This window comes from Spodoptera frugiperda, chromosome 2, assembly GCF_023101765.2.
Source record: "Spodoptera frugiperda isolate SF20-4 chromosome 2, AGI-APGP_CSIRO_Sfru_2.0, whole genome shotgun sequence".
Classification (NCBI taxonomy): Eukaryota; Metazoa; Arthropoda; class Insecta; order Lepidoptera; family Noctuidae; genus Spodoptera; species Spodoptera frugiperda.
In genome coordinates this window covers 9,109,128-9,131,919 of record NC_064213.1, presented here as the reverse complement: position 1 = coordinate 9,131,919, position 22,792 = coordinate 9,109,128, and the positions used below count along the sequence as shown (strand labels likewise).

General features: G+C 33.8%; 2 protein-coding genes across 4 annotated transcripts in view; both read left to right on the top strand.

Moving 5' to 3' along the window:
• LOC118268807 (glutathione hydrolase 1 proenzyme) overlaps positions 1–22,792 on the top strand; it is a 59,105-nt gene that overhangs the window by 13,813 nt on the left and 22,500 nt on the right. Inside the window, exons 1-3 of one of the 3 annotated variants that reach the window (XM_035583478.2) lie at positions 7,029–7,180; positions 12,727–12,928; positions 14,023–14,244. In XM_035583478.2, the coding sequence (XP_035439371.2) occupies positions 12,816–12,928; positions 14,023–14,244 (335 nt within the window). In that variant the 5' untranslated portion in view covers positions 7,029–7,180; positions 12,727–12,815. Of the gene's footprint in view, positions 1–7,028; positions 7,181–12,726; positions 12,929–13,459; positions 13,843–14,022; positions 14,245–22,792 lie in introns of those variants that run through there. The other 2 variants (XM_035583477.2, XM_050701388.1) reach the window with 2 other exon arrangements.
• On the top strand, positions 16,022–16,838 carry LOC118278492 (nuclear protein 1). Its single transcript, XM_035597708.2, has one exon. It carries the CDS (start codon positions 16,225–16,227, stop codon positions 16,423–16,425), a length of 201 nt encoding a protein of 66 aa, XP_035453601.1. The 5' UTR covers positions 16,022–16,224; the 3' UTR covers positions 16,426–16,838.

Sequence of the window (22,792 nt, the reverse complement as noted above, 5' to 3'; positions counted from 1 at the left end):
CAATCATTCGCACATAGATGGCACTGAAGTTTCGGAAATATATTTATGGTACGTATTATTGTATTTAAATGTTATAACATAACTTGCTTTGCCCGTGTTGCAATTGGATAACCAACGTGTTATTCCAGACCATAATCTAATCTCGTTCCCTATTTCATCCCCAACCTTTCAGCCGTTTTCAATCATAATAAATAGGTTTTCAAAATTCAAAAATAAATTGTACCTACCTACATGACTTTTGGCAATCAATGTATGACAAAAGTAATAATAAAGAATTTTCGATACCTTCTTACTTATTGAAACAAGTACGCTATGTTACAAAAAAATGTGAAATACTGATCAGTTTAAAAATTAACAACGTTATGACAAGTTATCTCGCTTGTCATCTTACTCAGTGTTTTTTTTTTAATAAACTGTCAAATGACGTAATTTTTGGCGCGAACTTTTTTATCTATTCTGCGACAGTAGACACCTACAGGGATACAGGTATCACAAGTCATAGACATGAAGTCATTGTAATGATAAAATCAGTTCATTATTGTTGCAAAAATGTATGTATTATTTATATTTTGTTATTACTTAGGTACACTTTTTATCGGGCTCTGTGTGTAATAGACGTATTTTGAAGAACCCCCGAGTGAATGCTGAAGTTCCTTGCTCAAGCGCTCAACCAACAATACAATAGAATCAAATTATAAGCTTTTAAGTAACAACACAACAGACAATGTAACATCATCAGCCTATAAGTGACCACTGCTTACCAAAGGCCTCTTCTCACACGGAGACGGTTTAAGCATTAATTGCCACCCTGTCTCAATGCGGGTTGACGATTTCAAACTCATAATGAGAAATTATAAGCCCAGGTTTTCTCACGATGTTTTCCTTCACCGTTAGTCAGTGGTGTCTAAATAATCTTAGAAAGTACATAATATAATTCGGAACAAGTCATATTGGTACTTGCCGTTGGTAGGTTTTGAACCCGCACTCTCATAAGAAGTCTTAAGCCTCCAGACAACCACGACATACAAACAACGTAAAGGAACGTAAAACTATATAAAACCTTCTTTTTAAATTCTACGATCAATAGACAAAAGATTGGACCACAGAGTTCATTCCTTATGTCACAATAACATTGAAATCGTAGATACAAATTGTTTACAAAATCTATGTAATGATAACTAATAAATAAATACTACAAAATAGTAATATCCAATAAAGAAATGCCAGAAATATAACTCGTTTTAAAATATGTGTACCACTAAATTGTATGTGGATCTATTTAAACATGTTCAAACATTTTAAGTAGAATAATGTTAATGTTTATGTTTGTTTTCAAAAAATAATAAAAGCTAAGAATACTCACACACATAACCTATGTTTGCAAATACAAAGAGTCTCCTCTTTATAAACTGTGCCTTGCTACGAAAGCAGACGACAACAACGAGTGGGAGAAAAATAACTATTGAATAAAACAAGTAAGTACCTATAACAAATTTTAGAAATAAGTATAGGTACAGTAGCCAGTAGTTTCCAAAAATTCATCATCTCAATGTTATTTTAATATAATGAGATACAACTGGTATCTAAACTTCGCACCTTATAGAGTATGTACATCACACCACACATCAACAGCCTATAAGTGGCCACTGCTGACCAAAGGCCTCTTCTCGCATGGAGAAGGTTTGGGCGTTAATCACCACGCTTGCTCAATGCGGGTTGGCAATCACCAGGCTTGTTCAATGCGGATTGGCGACAAAACTTGGAATCTCAAAACATATGGGCTTATGTACACAACAAACACTTTCTGGGACACCCGATTGTGGACACAAAAAATACCTAAATTCCTATGTAAATTATTTTTTAAAAACATAATCATCTACGGCCTACCGCCTCTGTATATCACAGAAAACAACATAGTTACAAGATAAGATTGTTCATGTGTATTTAGGTTTAAATATTAACAAAATATTTGTATATCTACTACAGATTTTTTTAATTATTAATCAACATAGCAACGTAGTTTTCTGGAAAAGTAAGATGTCAGTTTTTTTATTCTGTTTATTTTAATTGGAAAATGAAACAAATACACGGAATAAATGTACCTATCTATAATATAAAAATAAGTCCGGTTTTCCTTCCTGACACTATAACTCCAGAACGCACCAACTGATTTCCACGGTTTTGCATTCGTTGGAAAGGTTTCGGGCTCCGTGAGGTTTATAGCATAAGAAAATTCAGGAAAAATTTAACATTGGTAGCGAAACGGAGTTCGCCGTGTTTGCTAGTCTGCTATAAAAATCTTTTAAACTTCGAGAGAGATTCCTCAACAGCCCTTTAATTCCTAACACTCAAAAAGTCAGCAAAGCACTTGTAACGCCTCTGGTGTTGCGAGTGTCCATGGCCGATTGCTCGTTTACTAGCCTATAACATACAAAAAATGGTTTATTTTTCAATTCTCCTCTATCATAATTATGTCATCCTACCAACACATGCATTCTTTGATAACAATCGTTCACATAATCTTTCCACCTTTTCTTACTACCTAGTTTACTAAATAAATGTTGACTACGATCTCAATATCAAGATAAGTAAACATTGCATGGCTTTCATTTTGCTTGCTGTATTCCTTAAAAAGGAATATATACGTAGATCTACATAGGTATTATCTCTTATGACCTAGCAAGGAAGTCATGTTTTTCCTTAAGATTATTTCTTAAGGTAAAAAGGTAGAAAATACCAGGAAATGATTACGGAAAATGTATAAGAACCGTAGAATAAAAATAATAAATAAAAGTAATGATGATACATCAGGTCATCAATAATGATTCTTCTAATGAAACTTGAGAAAAAAAGGACATACATATAATAAAACAGTTTGCTATGTAATTACTTTTCAAAATCGGTAAAGGATCAAATAATGTATCAGTGAGATTGTAGGTAAAGATTTTTTTTAAAGAGCATCAACTGAGTTTCTTGCTTGTTCTTCCCCATTCGAAGCTACACGTTGGAACGAGCACCTAGCTTCACTGATAGACAGACCGACGAACAATTCAATTTGAGGTTTTAAAAGTGCCTAATTAAGGAGGAGGGAGGTCTCTCTCGTTAGGAGCATTTGCCTTCAACAGTTTTCTGATGGCAGTTAAAGGATTAATTGAAATAAATGCTTTAACTTTGACTTTGCTACTTACATTTATCTGATGGTGTTTAAACTTTTGTTGACAAAAAAAACACAAATTATATTAAGTAGCTGTATAATGTCGTCTCCTTCTGAACTTCATTATATAAAATGTTTACATTTGTTTGGTCCTGTTGTACGAACAAAAGCCTAATTACACACAAGACTATAAGCATCCCAATTTCGTAAATGTTTCGTTTTAATTACCAGTAAACTAAGTATTATTGCCAGTAACAGTAAACAGCAGTAATTCGTCCTTGTAATACGAAATGTGAAGATAAAAACAAAATTATTTATAAATAAACAATTTCCGCAATCGATCACAAGTCGCAACTTTCACGTGATTTTTACTCGATTTTTTTACATAGACGCGTGACCTGACCTTGCTGAACAGATACATTGTCAGCAGTTCCATTTCGAACATATAAAATGCCCTTCTTATATTATTCTTGGATGATTTTTATACGGCTAATAAATGAATGTTTATTTTTTAACCCCCGACGCAAAAAGAGGGGTGTTATAAGTTTGCCGTGTCTGTCTGTCTGTCTGTCTGTCTGTCTGTCTGTCTGTCTGTCTGTCTGTCTGTGGCATCATAACTCCCGAACGGATGCAGTGATTTCAATTTAGTTTTTTTCTTATGAAAGGGGACTTATGTGCGAGTGTTCTTAGACATGTTTGATGAAAATCGGTTGAGCCGTTTTAAAGTTATGGGCGGTGAAAGTGGGGAGATTAACCGAAGGTCTGCAAATATACTGGGATGGGGTCTCAAATTAAACCGCACTGAAAGAAGATATTGAAAGATATTATTTTTTCGTACATATTAACAAAAATAAATAAAAAATTAAAAAAGTTAATAAAAATAAAATTAAAAATTTAATAACAAAAATATAAAATTTTTAATTTAACGTTTTATTATAAACAAAAATTTCATCTTGCACCAATGTAATCTTTAGCCTACTTATAGAAACAAAAACTAGTAATTAATAAGTCAAAAAAAAATAAAAGCGAATGAGCTTGACCTTAGATGTAATCTTTACCTTAACAAGAATCGAAATTATAGTAAGTATATGTAATAAATTAAGTCCAAATTAACCTAACCTACCAATAAAAAGTATAAAATAAAAAAATAAATTTAAAAAACCCCCGACATAAAAACTTAATTTCCCTTTAAAAAGTAAAAAATAATAAAAGAAACTTAATCTTAAAGTACCTAAGAATGTACTAATAATTCTAAAAAAAGACGTCTCGTTGGGGGACCGCATGAATACGGACTGCACACCGCTATATTTCTATTTTCTGCGTTATACTTAAACATCGAATTACTTTAATGTAACACCAAGCATGTGATACTTATGAACAAATCGTAGATAAGTAAGAAATAATTAGGAGCGGTCCCCCAACGAAACGTATTTTTTAGAATTATTAGTACATAAATCTTAGGTACTTTAAGATTAAGTTTCTTTTATTATTTTTTACTTTTTAAAGGGAAATTAAGATTTTATGTCGGGGGTTTTTTAAATTTTAAATTTTATGGAAAAAAGTAACAAATGGACCAAGATAGTACAAAAGTAAAATTCAATATTTTACCAGACTGAAAATACAAAAGGCTTTCTTGCCAACCTTAACCAAAGCTACTTATGATGCAGCTAAGAAAAAGTAATAATGAGTAATTACACTACAGTACATTATAAATATGGAAGTTTGGATATTTGTCCGTCAATAACGCTGAAACTACTGAACGGATTTTGATAAAATTTGGTATACAGACAGGGTATGAGCTGACTTAAGTGATAGGATACTTTTTTTATTCCACGGAAACGCAGAATAAGTTGCTGGCAGAAGCTAGTATTTAATAACTTGATTTTTCATCTTCATATATAGCAACAGGAAAAACAATAAAAACCATCGCAATGATTGGATCTACAACAATCTAGTTTGCAATGGTAGTATTAAAATAAACAGCAGTACATCAATGTCATTTAATGTGTCATCGAATAATATGCATGACGATGCAATTTCTGCCAAGTTCCTATATTTACAATAACTAGAATTGAACACTTCATACACATACATAGTATCTAAGGATCTAAAGTATGTGAGAGTCATGCTTCGACACGAATAGGCCGGCACGAATAACGAGTGATACCACGGCCTCATAGAAAACCGACGTGAAACAACGCTTGCGTTATATTTCGTTTTGTGAGCGAGGTTACTGGAGGCTCAATTATACCCCTTCCCAATCCCCGATTCCCCAACAACCCTTAAATTCCCAACCCCCAAAAGGCTGGCAACGCACTTGTAACGCCTCTGGTGTTTCGGGTGTCCATGGGCGGCGACGATTGCTTACCATCAGGTGATCCGTCTGCTAGTTTATCGGCTTATACCATAAAAAAAAAACTAAATAACTATCTAACAAAATATCCCCAACTCTTATATCATAAGTAACTTTTTTTCTTCGCTGCATATAATCGATTAGAAACGACCTCAATGACGTAATTAAATAATTGCAAGTAATCGTTTCCTAGCCAACGACTTTATACATATTATGTAGTATATAGACGAGGCAGGTATTAAAGAATTAAGAAAAAGATTTTAATTAAAAAGATTATGTATGTTTCAAACCTATCAATCAAACCTAATTAGGAAAAAAATTCACAATCTACAATTGGGTTAGTATCTGCCAAACTGTTGTTTTTCATTTCTTACTACCTGACTCGGCAAACTTCGTACCGCCTCAAACATGACATGAGACTTGCACAAATAATTTAAGACCAAAATTAACCCAATCGGTCCAGCCGTTTTCGAGTTTTAGTGAGACTAACTAACAGCAACATTTTTTTTTTAATATAGGGATATTATACTTTTGGTTATCCTTCGAGGAAATACAGCTGCCATGATTATATCAAACCTTAATAGGTACCTAATTTGAAACTGTAAATATATAATACTAGCTACTTCCGCGCGGTTTCACCCGCTCTGCCTGGCTCCTATTGGTCATAGCGTCATGTTTTATAGCCTATAGCCTTCCTCGATAAATGCACTATTCAACACAAAAAGAATTATTCAAATCGGACCAGTAGTTCTGGAGATTAGCGCGTTCAAACAAACAATCAAACAAACAAACTCTTCAGCTTTATAATATTATAAGTATAGATTCAGTCGAGTAATAATGTGAATTCCTTTTTTATTAATTTTCCTACGTACCTATTTACTTTTAATAGCATATTTTTGTACAATTTATTACTGACTTCAATGTCAAGGTCACGTTACCATAATTATTTTGATTAATGTTAATAATTTATTATTATTTTCTCCAAGTATTACAAGGTTACGATTTACTTGTTTTAAAGAAAGGTTAACAAGGGTGAATTTTGTACCTACTTGAAATTGTTTATGGGATTAATTGCAGTTATTAAAAGTCGCGTCTTACTTCTTACGACATGCTGACGTATTGGTTATTACTTTAAAACGAGACGCAGGTAAAATACGTCAAAGAGTACACATTAAAGTATAACAAACAAGTTTTAAGAAGGTTTGTTCCGAATATTTAGCGGCTTGCGAAATAAATGTCTTTTTTGTTTGATCTTTCTGAAGTTATTTAGACTCAATACTTCATATAAAACTTATTAAGCAGAACAGAACATCATTATTTTATCTGCTCACTAATTAATACAGTCACCATATACAACTAAATCTAATATCAAACAGCAACCACTTTATAATATCATACTCATTCATTATTTATCGAGCATCGCCTACCGTATTAGCGTCACCATAATTTGGCCTTCTGTCATTCAACTGCATAGTGACAGCAATCCTTCGCGGTTCGCAATTCAAAATGTGTAACATTACTGTATTACGGCCAGTATTGGACAGGGCACAGGTACGATACGTCGTATCAAACCGTTATAGAAAACCCGCGAAATAGTATTTAAAAAAAAAAGAACGTTTAAAGTTTTCTGTGGGAAAAAGTGTTTTAAATCAGTGTTATTAAGGATTATTTTTGTTAGTGAAGTGTTATTTTCTTTTTTTTTCTTTCTTTTTTGTGTTTGTTAGACGATTGCCAATTGTCATTTTAGAAGCAAATTGTTTTGACATTGATCTTGAATGGAAATCCCACCGTATAGTTTATTTTAATACAATAAAGGGTATAATCGATCAGGAAATCTTAGTATAAAGATGTAACAGTAATCCATATCTAATTACTTCTATGTTACGACTGATTAGTGATAAGAAAAGCATAGAACATTTTTTTAAACAAGTCTCACTAGATGCGTCTCAGTCATATTTATTAAGAAATCCTTTTAGTGTTAAATATACATAATAAGATACACTTATTTAGTCTATAACTAACGAATTCCCTTTTGGGTCTTAAAAAGGAATTTTCTTGGCTAGCTATAAAGATGATGAGGAGTAGAGCTACTCCACTCATCTGCTCAGCTCTTTGGAAGATGACAGGCGCGATAATACTATATTATGTACTTACATAATTTTATCCTCATTTGTAACCTCTATTATAACTCAATTACCAATACCTTTCTTGGACAAAAAACCTTAAAAAATTTCCGAAATTCTACGTATCGAACCCAAGACCACGTTTAAAGGTAATTATCGCTTTTTTTTCGAAAAGGCAAAATCGATTATTCATTGTAATGAGCCCAACATATATGATTATAGAGGGTATCCCATAAGTCGACGTCCGAATGACAACAGATGATCGGCAATGTTCCGACTGTTATCAGAAAAAAAAATCTAAGTCCTACATAATACCTAAGGGAAGTAATTATCTTTGACTGAGGAAACATCCCAATTTGGTTGTCCCAAGAAAAATGGCTCAATTGAGGTAGTAAGAGGAGGAGATGGGGGATCAACATCTTCCTCCCATATTTCAATTTAACTAAATGCATTATGGGGCGAAGTATTGTTACCATTGAGTTTAGAATCATGTCATATGAGGAACTTTTTTGAAATTCTTGTGAGATCTTATCCATAACAGCTATTAGGGAACTACATAGCACATCTCTGGTGGAAAATCATCATTAAGCATGTATTCATCATTCGATTCCCGGTTTCGTCAGTTTTGTCGTGTTATTCAACTCGATTATTGTTTTGGTACCTGGCATACCTCTGTCTAGCTAATTAAAGAATATTAAATGTAATGATACATAACTATTAGCTGTCTCGCTGCTGTAATGTGACAGTGTGCATATGTTCAATTTTCAAAAGTTACTTTGATAAAAACCTACTTACGATTATTAGATAACGGAAACCTACCAGAACTGGTATTTATAAACATATTTTGATAATGCATAATGCATTATGTATCAATATAATCTAAACTTTATCATTCATAGTCACGTATCGGATCAATCAGACGCTCCTTTTGATCGCGGCGTGGAAAATTTAAGTTCCTGGAAATTGTATGTTACAGCTTATGAAATATAAGCACTTATCTAGTCAACTAAGTTTAAAACCTGCAATGCTGTACAATACAACATGACTTTGCACTTTTTTCTAATTCATTATCTATCCGTTTTACCCGAACGAGGAGTCAAATGATTAATTATCTGATAACGGTTATCATTATTCATTTCCACACTGATAATGTCAAGAGGTAAACTCAAGGTCTTAGGGTAATTCACTCAAGGAACTAATTAATGAAAGTATAGTACGATTTGCGATTGGCAGCATTATCTATGAGAACGAGGTCCTTAGGTACACGTTAGCACAAGCTACTCCTAATTGTAAAATGTTATAACCAGATTTGTAACTTTTAGTACGAACAAAATTTTATAATGAGAAGATAGGTATTGCTTATTAGATTTTCTGTTATATTCATAAGAAAATAAAATTGATCTCCTATTTTATGGGTAATTAAATTATATTAGCTTACAATTATTGTCACTAAAAAGTAATAAGTGAAAATGTGTCGAAATGAGAATATGAATCAATAAATGTAATCTTTGATGGAAATCAAATTAATAATCGGATGATTCGACAATATACATAACTAATTACGTGGTCCGATAAAACTAGTTAACGTGTCTTTATAAATTATCAAACAAAAATATTTCACTCCCCTACGTGGTCATGATAACAATCCTCCTTATTCAGATTTCCGTGATGATGAAATAAAGTATTAAATTAAAATATTGTTCATAAATACATACGCTTGAGTTCCATTGCGTATTTCGCTGCATCGTAGTTCGTAGCGCGTAGTCCGTAGCGCGTAGCAGCGTCTTGTTGTTTAAAATCTACGCGCTACGCAATATGAACTACGCGCTACGCAATATGAACTACGCGCTACGAACTACGTGTTACGAGATACAGCTGTAGTATTTCAATGCAACTTAGGGTATAATTTAAGCTTACAGATTTAGAGCTGTACATCTGTAACCTGACACATTTTACATTTTATCGAAAATGTGTTTTGTATTTTTTAATATGAATAGAAAATTCAAAGAAGGGTATCAAATATAGTATGTGAAAGATAGACATTATGCTATCTAATAATATTTATGTCACAATATTATTTAATCACATTAGAAGCCATGTTTAACAGTTTTTGTTAGCAGTGAAAGGCTTAAGTAATTAGATAGTAGACGAACAAATCGGTCCCGATTTCAAAATATTTTCAAAAACTAGTTGTCAGCTATCAGCTGTCAGGTATTACGGAACGTGTATGAGAAAGGTGTTCGCCTTTATCTATCTAGTGCTAAAATATTGCAATTAATACCTAGGTGACAGTTACGACATTTTAAATAACTTGTCAAGCGTAATGAATAGATTACGCATTATTTTATGTATGTACAATGTTTATAACTTCTACTGGACGAGTTTGGCACATAGGTACTTATATCTTTAATAAAATATAAAATTAATATAATAATACTAACATATTATTGGCCTACAGTGGACGACGAATACGGTTTTGATATTTTTGATAATCAAAATCTTGATCTGGAAGATTTTATTTAAGCTCATTCCGTTTAATTCGTTATTATTAGCAATACCAGATAAAATGTCAATAGTTATAATTATACAAAAATGTTAACTAAGTATGTGTTGAGTTCGCAACTTATCTCCATAAAAATAGTGTTAGTGTTATACCACTTAGTGGCTACATGCTTACTTACCACCAGACGAAATAGTAGCCAAAAACAAAACTATAAAAAAACTTGCCAAGTAACTTAATTAATCTTTCGTAGAAAAGGTTCGGCCGGTGTTTTTATCAAACCGTCTCTAGAAACTACTTCTACGTAAGTAGCTCACCGTAACAAACATGGCGACCTTGGCAATCAGTTTGAATTTCACATGTAAATGCTGTTTACTTCCAAACTATAACAATCAAAACAAATGAATCAGCGTATCTCAAAACCACTTAGATTTATCTGGCTCTTCAACTAAAAGTGATATTGTATGTAAATATTGGCATCAATCAAAACTTCAAAAGTTTATCGCAGAACCAACTATGTGGATAGATAGCAAGCTGTTAATATAATCTCTGAAATCATAATAAAATGTATTATGCGAGTTATATAGCCCGTCTCTAAAAAAATGTAGCACCACTTTTTTGGGGAAAATTATCCAATAGCTTCTCCCGCATTGTGCGAGAGGGAGTGTCATACTCTTACTGACTAAAATCCATGCCGTTCCTACTCCTGCTTTTCGAGTCGGATTTCGCCGTCCTCTAGTGTGGCGGGTGGACGTGATGCTTACTATCGATGAACAGTCTGCTCGTTTGTTGCCCTATCCCATAACGAAGTGCCCTCTTAAATCCCACCAACTACGTTGATATTGATAACTATTATTATCAACACGCACAACAATTATCTCCATATCCTAATATGGCACCCAGGTGTATCCTGTGGTTGTACAGTTGCCAACCATTTAGTTTATCAAGGACTTAGTTCATTTTTGAAGTGTCCTAATATATGTATAGTTTTGCTTTATAAAGAGTCCTACAGAAAAGTCTTTATAAACTACAAGAATCCTTTATTTAACCCTTCATAAATTTTGGATCAGCGTGTGATCCAGCATGTATCCCAGAACGCAGCCACAATGTGCCTTATATACATATACGAGGGTTGTATCATGTATAAATATACGAGGTTAAGCATACGCTTAGTACCAGTTTCAACAAATATTTACATCGATTTACATGTAAGTACATCCTTACGTGTTAACCATTCTTAAAGTGTAATTTTATTTTTTGTTCCAAAGGTACGATCCTTGACATTGCTATTATCGCCTCACTGTCGACATTAGCACGTTGGCACGCCATAATTGTCACATTCAAGACAAACACCTTACATATAAGCATAAGTAAGGAAGATTTTATTTGAAATAGGCATATAACTATGTACGTATAATGTCAAAAAACAATGGTGAAAAAATATGATACTGTTAAAACAATCTATTACTTAATTGACAAAGGATTAGTGTATATGCGGTACGTTATGGAATTTAAACTAAGCCTCGTAGCTCTGATAGCTACTAGATTTTCGACCATTTGTCTCAATAACCCTTCTTCCCAATCTATTCCCGTTTCACCAAATACCCTTAAATTCCTTGCCCCCGAAAGTCCGGCAACGCGCTTTCAATTTTTCTAATGGTGATTCAAGTGCCCATGAGTGGCGGTGATTGCTTACCATCAGGTGATCCGTCTAATCGTTTAGCGGCTTATACCATAAAAAAAATCGATCACTCGACTAAAGAGGTAGTCCAGTCAACTTAATATAGAAGAATGACAATATCTGCTCAAAATATTTAAATCGTCGCTTACTCCCGGATGAGATAGTGACCAAACAACCGTTGTGAATAAAAATGTATCAATGGTTTCAATCAAAAACTCACTATAACATCATACTCTGTCAGGAAAAATTGTGCGTCATATAATTATGACACGATATGAAAACAACAAAATATGGACAACAAAGGGCGGTGTTCCGGTTTAGAACAAAAGTATTAATTCTGATATTAATCTCTGATTTACACTGGGTAAATGACTCTTTGAATAATTATTAGGTATTATAGGTAAAGGTTAAAATAATAACACTTTGTTTTACAATTGGGACGATGACAGGGTATCAAAATATTAAAAATCTAATTAGTGCGTCAGCTGGTAATGAAAAAATATTCGACACGTATTTTTTTTGTCATATAAGATAACAAAACTTTAATAAACCAAGTGTAGGAGGGGGAAATTGATAATATTCGAAAGTCATTTCTATGTAGCAAACGTAGCTGGAAGACTGGCGTGTGTAAAAGAATCTAAAAGGCTAAAAGTGATTATATATATAATTGTTATATTTATTACACTATATGTACTGGACAGGGCTACGGTTGGCAGACTTATTCATAAGAAACTTTGAGTTATGCACGAAAAAGAAAATTATAATAGGGCAATTTATTACAAATGTAGAAAAATGCACATATTATCCATAGATACATTACATAGGATTACCTAATCCCTGTACTAAATCATGCTTTAACAATTGGCAATCGTTCAACACATTATGTAATAATAATAAATCACATCTCTTGATCAGCTAAATGACACTATTCGACATAATAAGCGATAGATAAAATCGTTTACTGGACTATTTAAAGGACAGTACATTTTAAAATAGAAGTAAAAATGTCGGACAAGCAGTTACTTAGACAAAGTTCGTTGAAAAAGCCCGGGAAACCAAATGTCAGAAGGAAAAAGCAACATGTTCTCATCAGGCTGCCTGACTCCGACCCAAACAGGTAACGTTAACATTAAAAACAAAACAAAAACTCATTGCTATTGTAATCATTATGAAATACTCGGTCTATACCTACTTTACTACCATTGATAATTTTTAACTGCCTAAATTGGAAACTTCATTATTTAATTAATATTAGGTACTTATTATATGCTACCTATCTCATAAGATGCCATTTTATCTAAATTATATTAGTCATATTTCACGTTGTTTTAATAAAAATGTGCCCTAAAGATATTTAATTGAAATAAACTGGTCCAAATCAAAAAACGGCCTGACAATATATTCTGCGCAAACAGTTTTCAAGCAGCACTTATCTATTTACAACACTATATTATAATCAGGCGTTATAACAATAGTTTTAATAGATTTCTATAAAAAGAAATAATAGAAAAAACATAAACTTATAACAGCTACTGTATCGCCATCTATCTTTGTTTCAAATTAACGTGTCGAAGGCTGAAAGAACTGAAAACAGCTGTTCGCCTTATCGATTTTCGCAGTACCCGCAAGCAAGTTCACGGTGTAATCACCTGGCATCTCGCTGATACGTCACTGAGGCCGTCAAACGTTTTATAATACCCGTGTTACGCATCAAAGTACCAATATAAAACAAAAACGAGTTGAAACTTTTTAATTACTAAGTTCCTAGTTCATGTTTCGTGGTGGAAATCTGATCTGAAGTGTTTAGGTTATGTTGTTATGTGCCGCTGAACAGGAGTCGACCTGTCACTCTTGAAACAGTGTTGCAAACACGATGAAGCATCCCTTACGCAGTGGTCTGCATCGGAGGAACTTTATAAGCAACCATGGTGACGATAGCCCTATAGACACGATACGCCTAGTGTCCCCTATCAATAGATTTGCCATATTCCAGGGCAACTTTAGCCATGATGACGATGATTACCCGGAGAAGTGAGTAATATTGTAGCGATGAATGAAACAAAACCTTGTTTTACGTATACCTGATACAGAAATTACATTTCCTCCGATTACCGTCCTTATTTACAAAAAAATCCGAAGAGTTTTCTAGTAATAAGTTGTTGCTGCTATTCGATAACAGATGGCGTAACTACAATCTTAATTTTGTTACAGGCCATATAAACTCAAGACGAAAATAGTACTCGCAGCGTTAGCAGTCCTAGTCTTCATATCAGCATTAAGTGGATACCTCATCGGGAGTGCGGACTATGCATCACGGAGGGCGGCGGAGCCTCCGGATCCAGTTGCACCTCTCAAACCCTCGGCTTCCCGTCTCCATGTGTTCAAGAAAGCTGCTGTTTGCACAGATGCTCCTCAATGTTCACAAATTGGCAGGTAAGTGTCTATACTTTTCACCAGTACCCATATACTATTTATTTCTTAAGAGTTAAAAAAATAAGGACACTAATCGAGCAAATTTCCTTAGTAGGTACCTACATAATAATTATTCAGACATATAGAACGTTTATCGTGTTCGGATAGAACACTATAAGATAATAAAATTAATTAATCAACAAAGCTATATTATGTTTTTGGCAAATTCCAAGCTAGAAAACATAATAATAAACCTTTCAACAAAAACATTTAAACAATAAACTACGTCCCTACTTTATGAACTACTTAGGTAGTAGACTTTAAAAAAAAACAAATAAGTATCATAGGAAGGCAGTCAACTAATATAATTTGAAGCGTATTTCTAGTTAGCGATTTCACAATACACGCAAATATGTTCGTACGTGTATTGCATTAGTCTTATCGTGGTGTAACACTGCGTAGGTAACGCAAAGTTTGCAACATAAATAAAAATCTTAATCATATAAGGATTGTGACGTTTTACGTTTCTTAGTTAAAAATAAAATTAAGCTTTAAATAAAATGTATTTAGTAAAATACAACCCACAAAAACATTCTGTAAAAAATTTGGCCCAAGTCTGGATAGACAGGCTCGTTTATCTCTAGAAAATAATGAAATCTAGATTATTTAAATTTTAAATACTGTACCGCTTCCATAAACTTCAAGGTGAATAGAATTTTAATTCAGTTCAAGTTATGTTTTTCTTAAAATTAAAGATCAATTAAATATTTAATCATAAACTAATAAACATTATTAGAAAATAAGAAAAGCAATATGGAAATGGGAAAGATTTCTATATTATTATCATAGACCCAAAACTGTCTACATGTAGGTATAGACTAATTACTATCACAGATACCTAAGTATCTACATGAAACTTCAATAAAAATGTATCTTTACAGTGGTCATATTAAGATTGCCCATAAATTAATAATAAATTCGTTGAGTCATAAATAACATAATTTAAAATTTCTAGTTTTATCTAGTCAATCAAGTATGTTTAGAAAACTTGCTAGAAAACTGCCTCACACTAAAGTACAAATGTCGCTACTCGATACTAGATGGCGTTACTTGTCTACATATTACAAATACGTTCCGAATTATCGCTTGCTCGCTGATAACGTGTCGCTACTGTATTGAGTATTGACCGATAGTCTATAACTATTACATGATAATACGATTAACATTTAATAGGTGTGTACACAATAGTCAATATTGGAACAATACATACGTGGTACAAACATAATAACATTGAGCCGGCATTCAGGGTTGCGAAGGTAGTAGTTTTTCTACCAAATTGGTAAATATTTTGATGTTTAATAGCTCTGTATACAAAATGACATCACACTTCTCACTTCCCGTGTTTTTACTAAATCTGATGCAAAATACGTTAATTTTATTATGTTTTATTTTGTTTAATGTTAAGGAAAATATTGTTTGTTTGCCTTGTTTCTTAAACTTGTTTTAAACATTTTAACAGTGAAATACTCAAAAAGCGCACCCACGTTTCTTGTTAAATTAATTATTTACCAAATTAAAACGTGTTAAAGTGTTCGAAATTATTGCAAAGTCTAAATTCTAACTAGCTTTTTATGTCGTAGTAACCTAAGTATATTCCACAACATTAACGAAGAGAAAAATATACATGAATCGATATTCGGTAGAAAATACATATTTAAGCACGGCATCACTACCCGAGCCGGCTTACTCACACAATCACACTTCTATAAATAAACAAAACATCCTTCATAACCGGGTCGTAGCCGGCGTTTGCACCAATCACGAGCCGAGAATTTTATCGACGCGCATGCGGTCAGTGACGTGTTGCTGGCAGCCTATAAAAGAGCCGCGCAGCTATTCGATTCAACATTCAGTGAAAACAAAATCTTGAGTAACGTTGTCAGTTGTCACTGCGACAAAATTCCCTGTGATTTCATTATTTACTAATATCCAAACGTAAATATGTCCGAAGCCTTCTTTGACGAGTACGACTACTACAACTTCGACCACGACAAGCACATCTTCTCTGGACACAGCGGCAAGCAGCGCACCAAGAAGGAGGTCAACGAGCACACCAACCACTTCGACCCCTCGGGCCACTCCAGGAAGATCGTCACCAAGCTGATGAACACAGAGAACAACAAGAAGTCAAACAAACACTAAATGGAGCACTGACTTGAAGACTATGGCTAGCAAACGGATTATCGAGATGCCGAGCGAAAGGAGGACATTATGGCGGATACCGGAGGAGAGCTCCGGCCGCTACTCGTCTCAGAGATCAATGGAGCATCCAAGGCGGTTCCTGCTGACGCAGGGCTTCTACCTGGCACACCACACCAGCAGGCTACGGTGCAGAGCGAGGGCGCAGCGCCCCCGGTGAGCGACGAGCTCCGACACTTGGACTAACACCGTTCCACCACTGATCTCAACTCTTATTATTATTTGAGCTTGTTGTAAAGCTCACAACTGCTGTGTTATTATTCCTAGTTAGATTATTATGATTCTGTATCTTTCCGAAGGTAGGTACTTGAAGGACTGTAATAATTTAAGGCAAATAAAATTATAGTTTAAGATTACTCTGTGGTTTGATTTGTGTCGCTTTGTTTATTATTGAGACGGAACATCGGTAGTGTGCGAGGTCGTCCGCTGGCTGCGCGCTGGCGGTTGATCGGGCACATTATCGATCCCTGGCCGTGTTTATACACAAAAACAACCTTGAGCGAGCCGGCAGACCGCGAGGTGGCTGGCCTTGCCCGCGCATTATCTGCTCACACCTACACAATACATTTTGCGGCGTAGAAAAATCGAACGAGTCGATTTAATGGCCGCAGCGCTTACATAATCATACGACCAGTTAGTCACGTTTGTTTTGTTTATTAAATTAACGTTAGCTGGCTGTTAGACGTTTCTAAATTCATAGATTGACTGCTTGACTGTGAACACGTAGGCACACATCCGTAACAATAACTGAGTATGTGAGGTACTTACATACATACTACATACATGGACATAACAGGCTAATTAGTATGCTACACTGCATCAATGACCACTTTTCTAACAAATCGGAAAAAAGCAACAGTTGCGTTGTTTAACCAACCGTTTAAAATTACTAATTGTTACATTGGTCATTACGCTTCTATCCATATATCCTATTCATACTAAACAATATTACATGAAAAACACATGAATATTTTCCATAACATTGAAATACTTTCAGTAAGTTATAAACTGCTCTTCAAATGTAGATAGTTATTTCGAAGATTTGCACACAAAGCACTTATTTCTTTTTAAATAAACAAACCGAAATCAAAACAAAATACTGTTTATGTTTCGACTGACGTATAAACGGTCAAAGAAGGTAAAAAAACACGAACTTCATAAACATTTTTATGATAACTAATAGCTTTTATTTTTGTTTAAACTCTTATCTTGTTTGTTTTTTATAGCCAGACATAATATTCCATTAATATCGCCTCTGTATAAAATAATACATTCATAATGAAATATGTAGATAGTTCAGTATGATTGTCCGGTCATAATAAGGACGTCTGGCTGTTGAGATTTCAGTCACGTAGGCGCGGCCCGATCAATAATGGTGAGCTCAACCTAGCTATCTCAAATCCAGACTAAATTTAGTACCTAACCGATGAAACTGGGGTTTGGGATCTAGACCACGAGGGTTTTTGCGTTTATCATCTAGGTAGACTTTCCTTACATATTAAACATGGTGCACGGGGTGTTTTTTGAGCAGCAAACATCAGTCATAAGTGGAAAATGTCTTTATTAATTAGTATATTATTATGCCTGTATGGGTAGATAATTTTCTTTACAAAAGGAGGTTTTACGATAAATAATAAACTTCAATACCAAAATTGATTCTATGAAAGTACTCAACACGAATTTTAGAGGTTACACTACACTAAGATTTTCTCCTGTATCGTGGGTGCGTTTACAAACATACAAGTTCACATACACAAATAGTACCTTTCACATAGCTTTTAACACTTAATAAGTGTTCTTCTGTGAATGAAGTTTTCCACTCATTAAGGATACCTACATTGATAGTATTTTAAGCAATGATCACAAGCTTGGTCAACAAAATTTACATAAATGTCGTCAGCGGTTATTTGAGTCTCCATAAGCATTGATAATCTTCATAATATTCAAATGACATTACCTTAACAAACCCTACTCAAAACATTCAAGGAAAATGATAGATTTTTTTAAGGATCCCATTTACTTTTATAGCGTAGTACCTACCTAGTCTTTTTAGTATTTACTTTTATACCGAGACACATATTATCTTAGAAAGAGATACACACTGGCAAAGACATGTACCACATATTTGTACAATGTACACCTTTAGGTATTGTAGCACCATACAATTATTAGACAGTATACCTATGTAGTATCTAGTAGAAGACAACAAGATCAATCACCAAACGACCCTCACAAACACCTAACCCTACTCACTACATCTGTATTTACTTCGCCTCGGCCCGTAAATGTATAGATAAAACTAGCTTGATAACTAAGAAAAAATATACTTTCTCAAAAAATGTTACATAAGTAAGTGTTACCTAAAGTATCTTACTGCTTTTCTATATTCTTCCCTTAGTTAAACCATTAACGAGACGACTTACGTCTAAATAAAGACTACAAAAAGATACACCACGCGTCGCTAACGTTGACAAACTGTCTCCCGGCTTTTACAGAAAATAAACATTTCGAAATATCTCCCGGTTATTTTGGTCACTGTCTGTCTCTAGAATATATGTATTTTTTTATACAAACAATGATATCTATGTGGAAAATCATACGAAAACAATGACGGCAGAAATGGAACGTGAGAAAATATAAAAAAGGTTATTTTTCAGTTGTTTTAGACTGTACCTAAGTATTTTGCAAATCTATATATTAATCCGTGATGCAAAAAATTTGGACCGCTTTTTACGAAAATTGCGCGGACGTAGGAGCATAAAATTTGGTACACTTATAGTTTATGTGTAGGAGAATTGCGGAACGTTAATATTTTTCAAAAATAATGCTTATAAAGTACCTTAAATCAATAAATAAAACATTACACACACATGCATAGTATCTGATCGTACTTGACAAAACGTCAAAATCGATAGACATTGCGATGATATTCTCACGTGTCATATGAATAGAGTTTAAATAAAAGAGTTTGTTTGAGTTTGAGTTAAATAAAAATTATCCTTGAACGTATGTTAAGTGGTATTGTAAATTAAATCGTATATGGTCGAATTTCGACCACTAGGCGACCACTAGTTATATGAATTTGTTATTTGCCGAACACCGTGGTGGTTGCTTGACTTATCGACTCTTGGATGTAAGTTAGGCTTGCGCCGCTGGCGACGTCACCATTGCATTTTAATGAGAGATCTTAAGTTCCAATGAAATTCTATAGCCGTAGCTCGTAGCGCGTAACGCGTAGTCCGTAGCGCGTAGCACTAATTTCGCATTAATAATCTCTTACAAGTACGCGAAACACGCATTGTGATAAGTATGAAGGTATTTTAACGTGCTGACGATTGCCGACTCATTTTTTTAGTCCACAGAAGGCACATGTACCAGATTATTTACGGGAAAGCGCTGCTACGCGCTACGAACTACGCGCTCTCATGTTTTTCCAAGCACACTTCAAATTAATACCTTTGCAGTGTATTTTTATTGACCTAGTCGACTCCATACACCTAGATTATCTGCGGTTTAATACCTACATGTAGTTAAATTCATAACATTGTTATCAGTTAACTGTACAACAAAGTAATTCGCTTATCAGCTTAGTTTGTATTGTAGGTACAAATGTACTATTTTAAGCGATTCCGTAAATTTTCCATGTTGTTTTATTCCTATACCTATAATATCACGTTTTTTATTCACCTAAGTATAGACTGCAGACGTCTATATTAAGCACATACATAACCTCACGCCTGTCTTCCATGGGGGTTGGCTGAGACAATAGAACGTCAATTGCTACAAATACTACATACCTCTTTCGGTTCATCCACAGTCATCAGTCTTTTCATGCATGCACATGTGACACCTAGGTTACTTGAAATTTGTATGAAATCCTTAATAATATAGGTTTAATTTGCATTTCAACATTCACAAAAATACTTAGGGTGGGTTTCTATTGTATTAATTAATGAATTATTCGTTCATAAAATTATTATTACCACAATACAGAAATAAATTAAACTACACAGCCACTTTTTAAATTTAATACACCACGCCCATTTGCCCACTATATTTAAGATACATACATCTACTAGAGATCATATAACGGACGAACTAATTCATAGCTGCGTAACATTTTTTTGCTCTAAAACTGCCACAACCTGTTAGGTCATTGGTCGTGTAGAAACATAAAATGTTGCTACGTACACTCAATTGTACAAAGTTTTATTTTATACTTGCTATCTAAGCCTCGCTTATTCGGGCAAAACGTTTTGAGTCTGCTCTTAAAATAAATTATTGTCGGCGAACATATTATTGTGTTGTCTGATTTCGAAATTCTCAACTGTGACTTACAATTTCGAGTCTGAATTTACTTGGTTGACAAATTGGTGATATTCACATTTCATTGTAATCTATATGCATCTGCAAATCGCTTCGAGAAGTAAAAGTCCTTTATATTTTATAGCCATAAGCATAGATACTATAAAATATTTTCTAGATAAACCTACTTGAAAAATATTGAACTCAAACCTTAGTAGATTGTGTATGGTGTCTATTCGTGATCTTTAGTCACGCTACCAGCCTCTAATTGTAAAAAAAAAACATCATGTTTTACTAGTAATGATTGTTGATTGGTTTTTAATAATGTTATTACTTGGCTACTTACCTACTTAAAAATCCTGTCTTTGCAATTCAATAGAAAAATAAGTCATAAAACGCATTTTTATAGTTTACCTGCAAATAAAAGCCCTGTCAAAATTGGTCCAGCCATTTCAGAGATTAGCCAGAACAAATAGACATATGTATAAAGATTGTAATAAATGTTGTTTTGGTGTATGCATCGTATGTATATTCATAATATGCATGGAAGTAAAAGTGATTTAAAAGTTATTTTCATATTACAAACAGCCACTAATTTTATTTATTAGTCTAGAATCATAGAAGTGTATCATTTTTGGCATTTCAATGAAAGTATTGAATTTGACTGTTTACGATTAGTTGGAAAGTACCGTATTGTGCAACAGTTTTCGCAAGAAGGTATTGCACAACTTTAGATTTATTAATTAAGGCGAATTATGAATTATCTAGAATGTTGATGATTAACAATTATTATACATACATTATTACACATAGGTAGATTCAAATCGCTTCCTGCTAAGTTTTTTTTCGCGATAAACACTGACCTAGTCATGAAACTTGATATCAGTATTTTAAGTAAAGTTTCCATTTACTAAACTTATCAGATTTCATATTCTCAGCATACATACAATCGTCATGTTAGCTAATTATTTTTATTGTTGTTGCGAAACTTAGTATATTGTGTTATTAAATAAATAACTTCGTCTATGTTATTGTCCCAGATATTGGGTACTGTTGAACATGGGTCTTTTCAAGGTCGGAGTCAATAGATACTTTGTAAGTCTGTGTGCTCCATCTTCGGCTTTCGGCTTCGCCGTTCTGGCAGTAAGCGGATTGGTGACCAAACGCAGACTTATTAACGCTAAAAAAGAGGTCCTAAGTTGGTTACTCGATTTCCTTGACTTAAACAATCAACGATTTTTTCGAAATCGACGTAGCTATCTACCTACCTGGTACAGGTACATACCTAATTGTTTTTTAAACGTTGTCCACAGTAGTATTTACTCCTGCGTCGTGGGTGCGTTTATAAACATACAATTTCAGGTACACGTAACATCCAGAACCGAAACAACAATTTTTGGATCACACAAACTGTTGTTCCGTGCAGGAATCGCACCAGCCAAACGCGCAGTCAATAATAGTCATTATTAAGTATCTAAAATAAATTATTATTGTTCTAGATAAAATTATTTTATTTTGACAACAAATCCAAGAAAATATTCCGCGCAATATTCGTATGCGTGGTAAATTCAAAACAGAGAAACGAGTCACACCAGTTTTGTTTTATTATTAAACATCGCACTAGGTATGATGAAATATCAAGAAATGTTAACGCATTGTTCATTAAGTTATCGCTTTGAAATAAAGCACGCAAACATCACTATTCCATTATACAAGGAATATCTGTGAAAGTTAAAATATTTCTCATTATTGTTTCTAGTTTAAACAACGTACTTACCTTGGTACTTACTTACTTGGGCTATGTAACACAATAGTATATGTCTTGAAAAGCAGGAGTACGAACGGGGTTTTTAGTCAGTAAGAGTCTGACACTCCCTCTCGCTCTCGAGAGTGAGGTAATAGAAGAAACTGGATGATTTTCCTCCTAAAAAAAAAAATATATAATTGTGTTTGCCCCAACTTTGTCCTACACTATTTTTATCAAGTGTCGTAGGTGTATTTACAA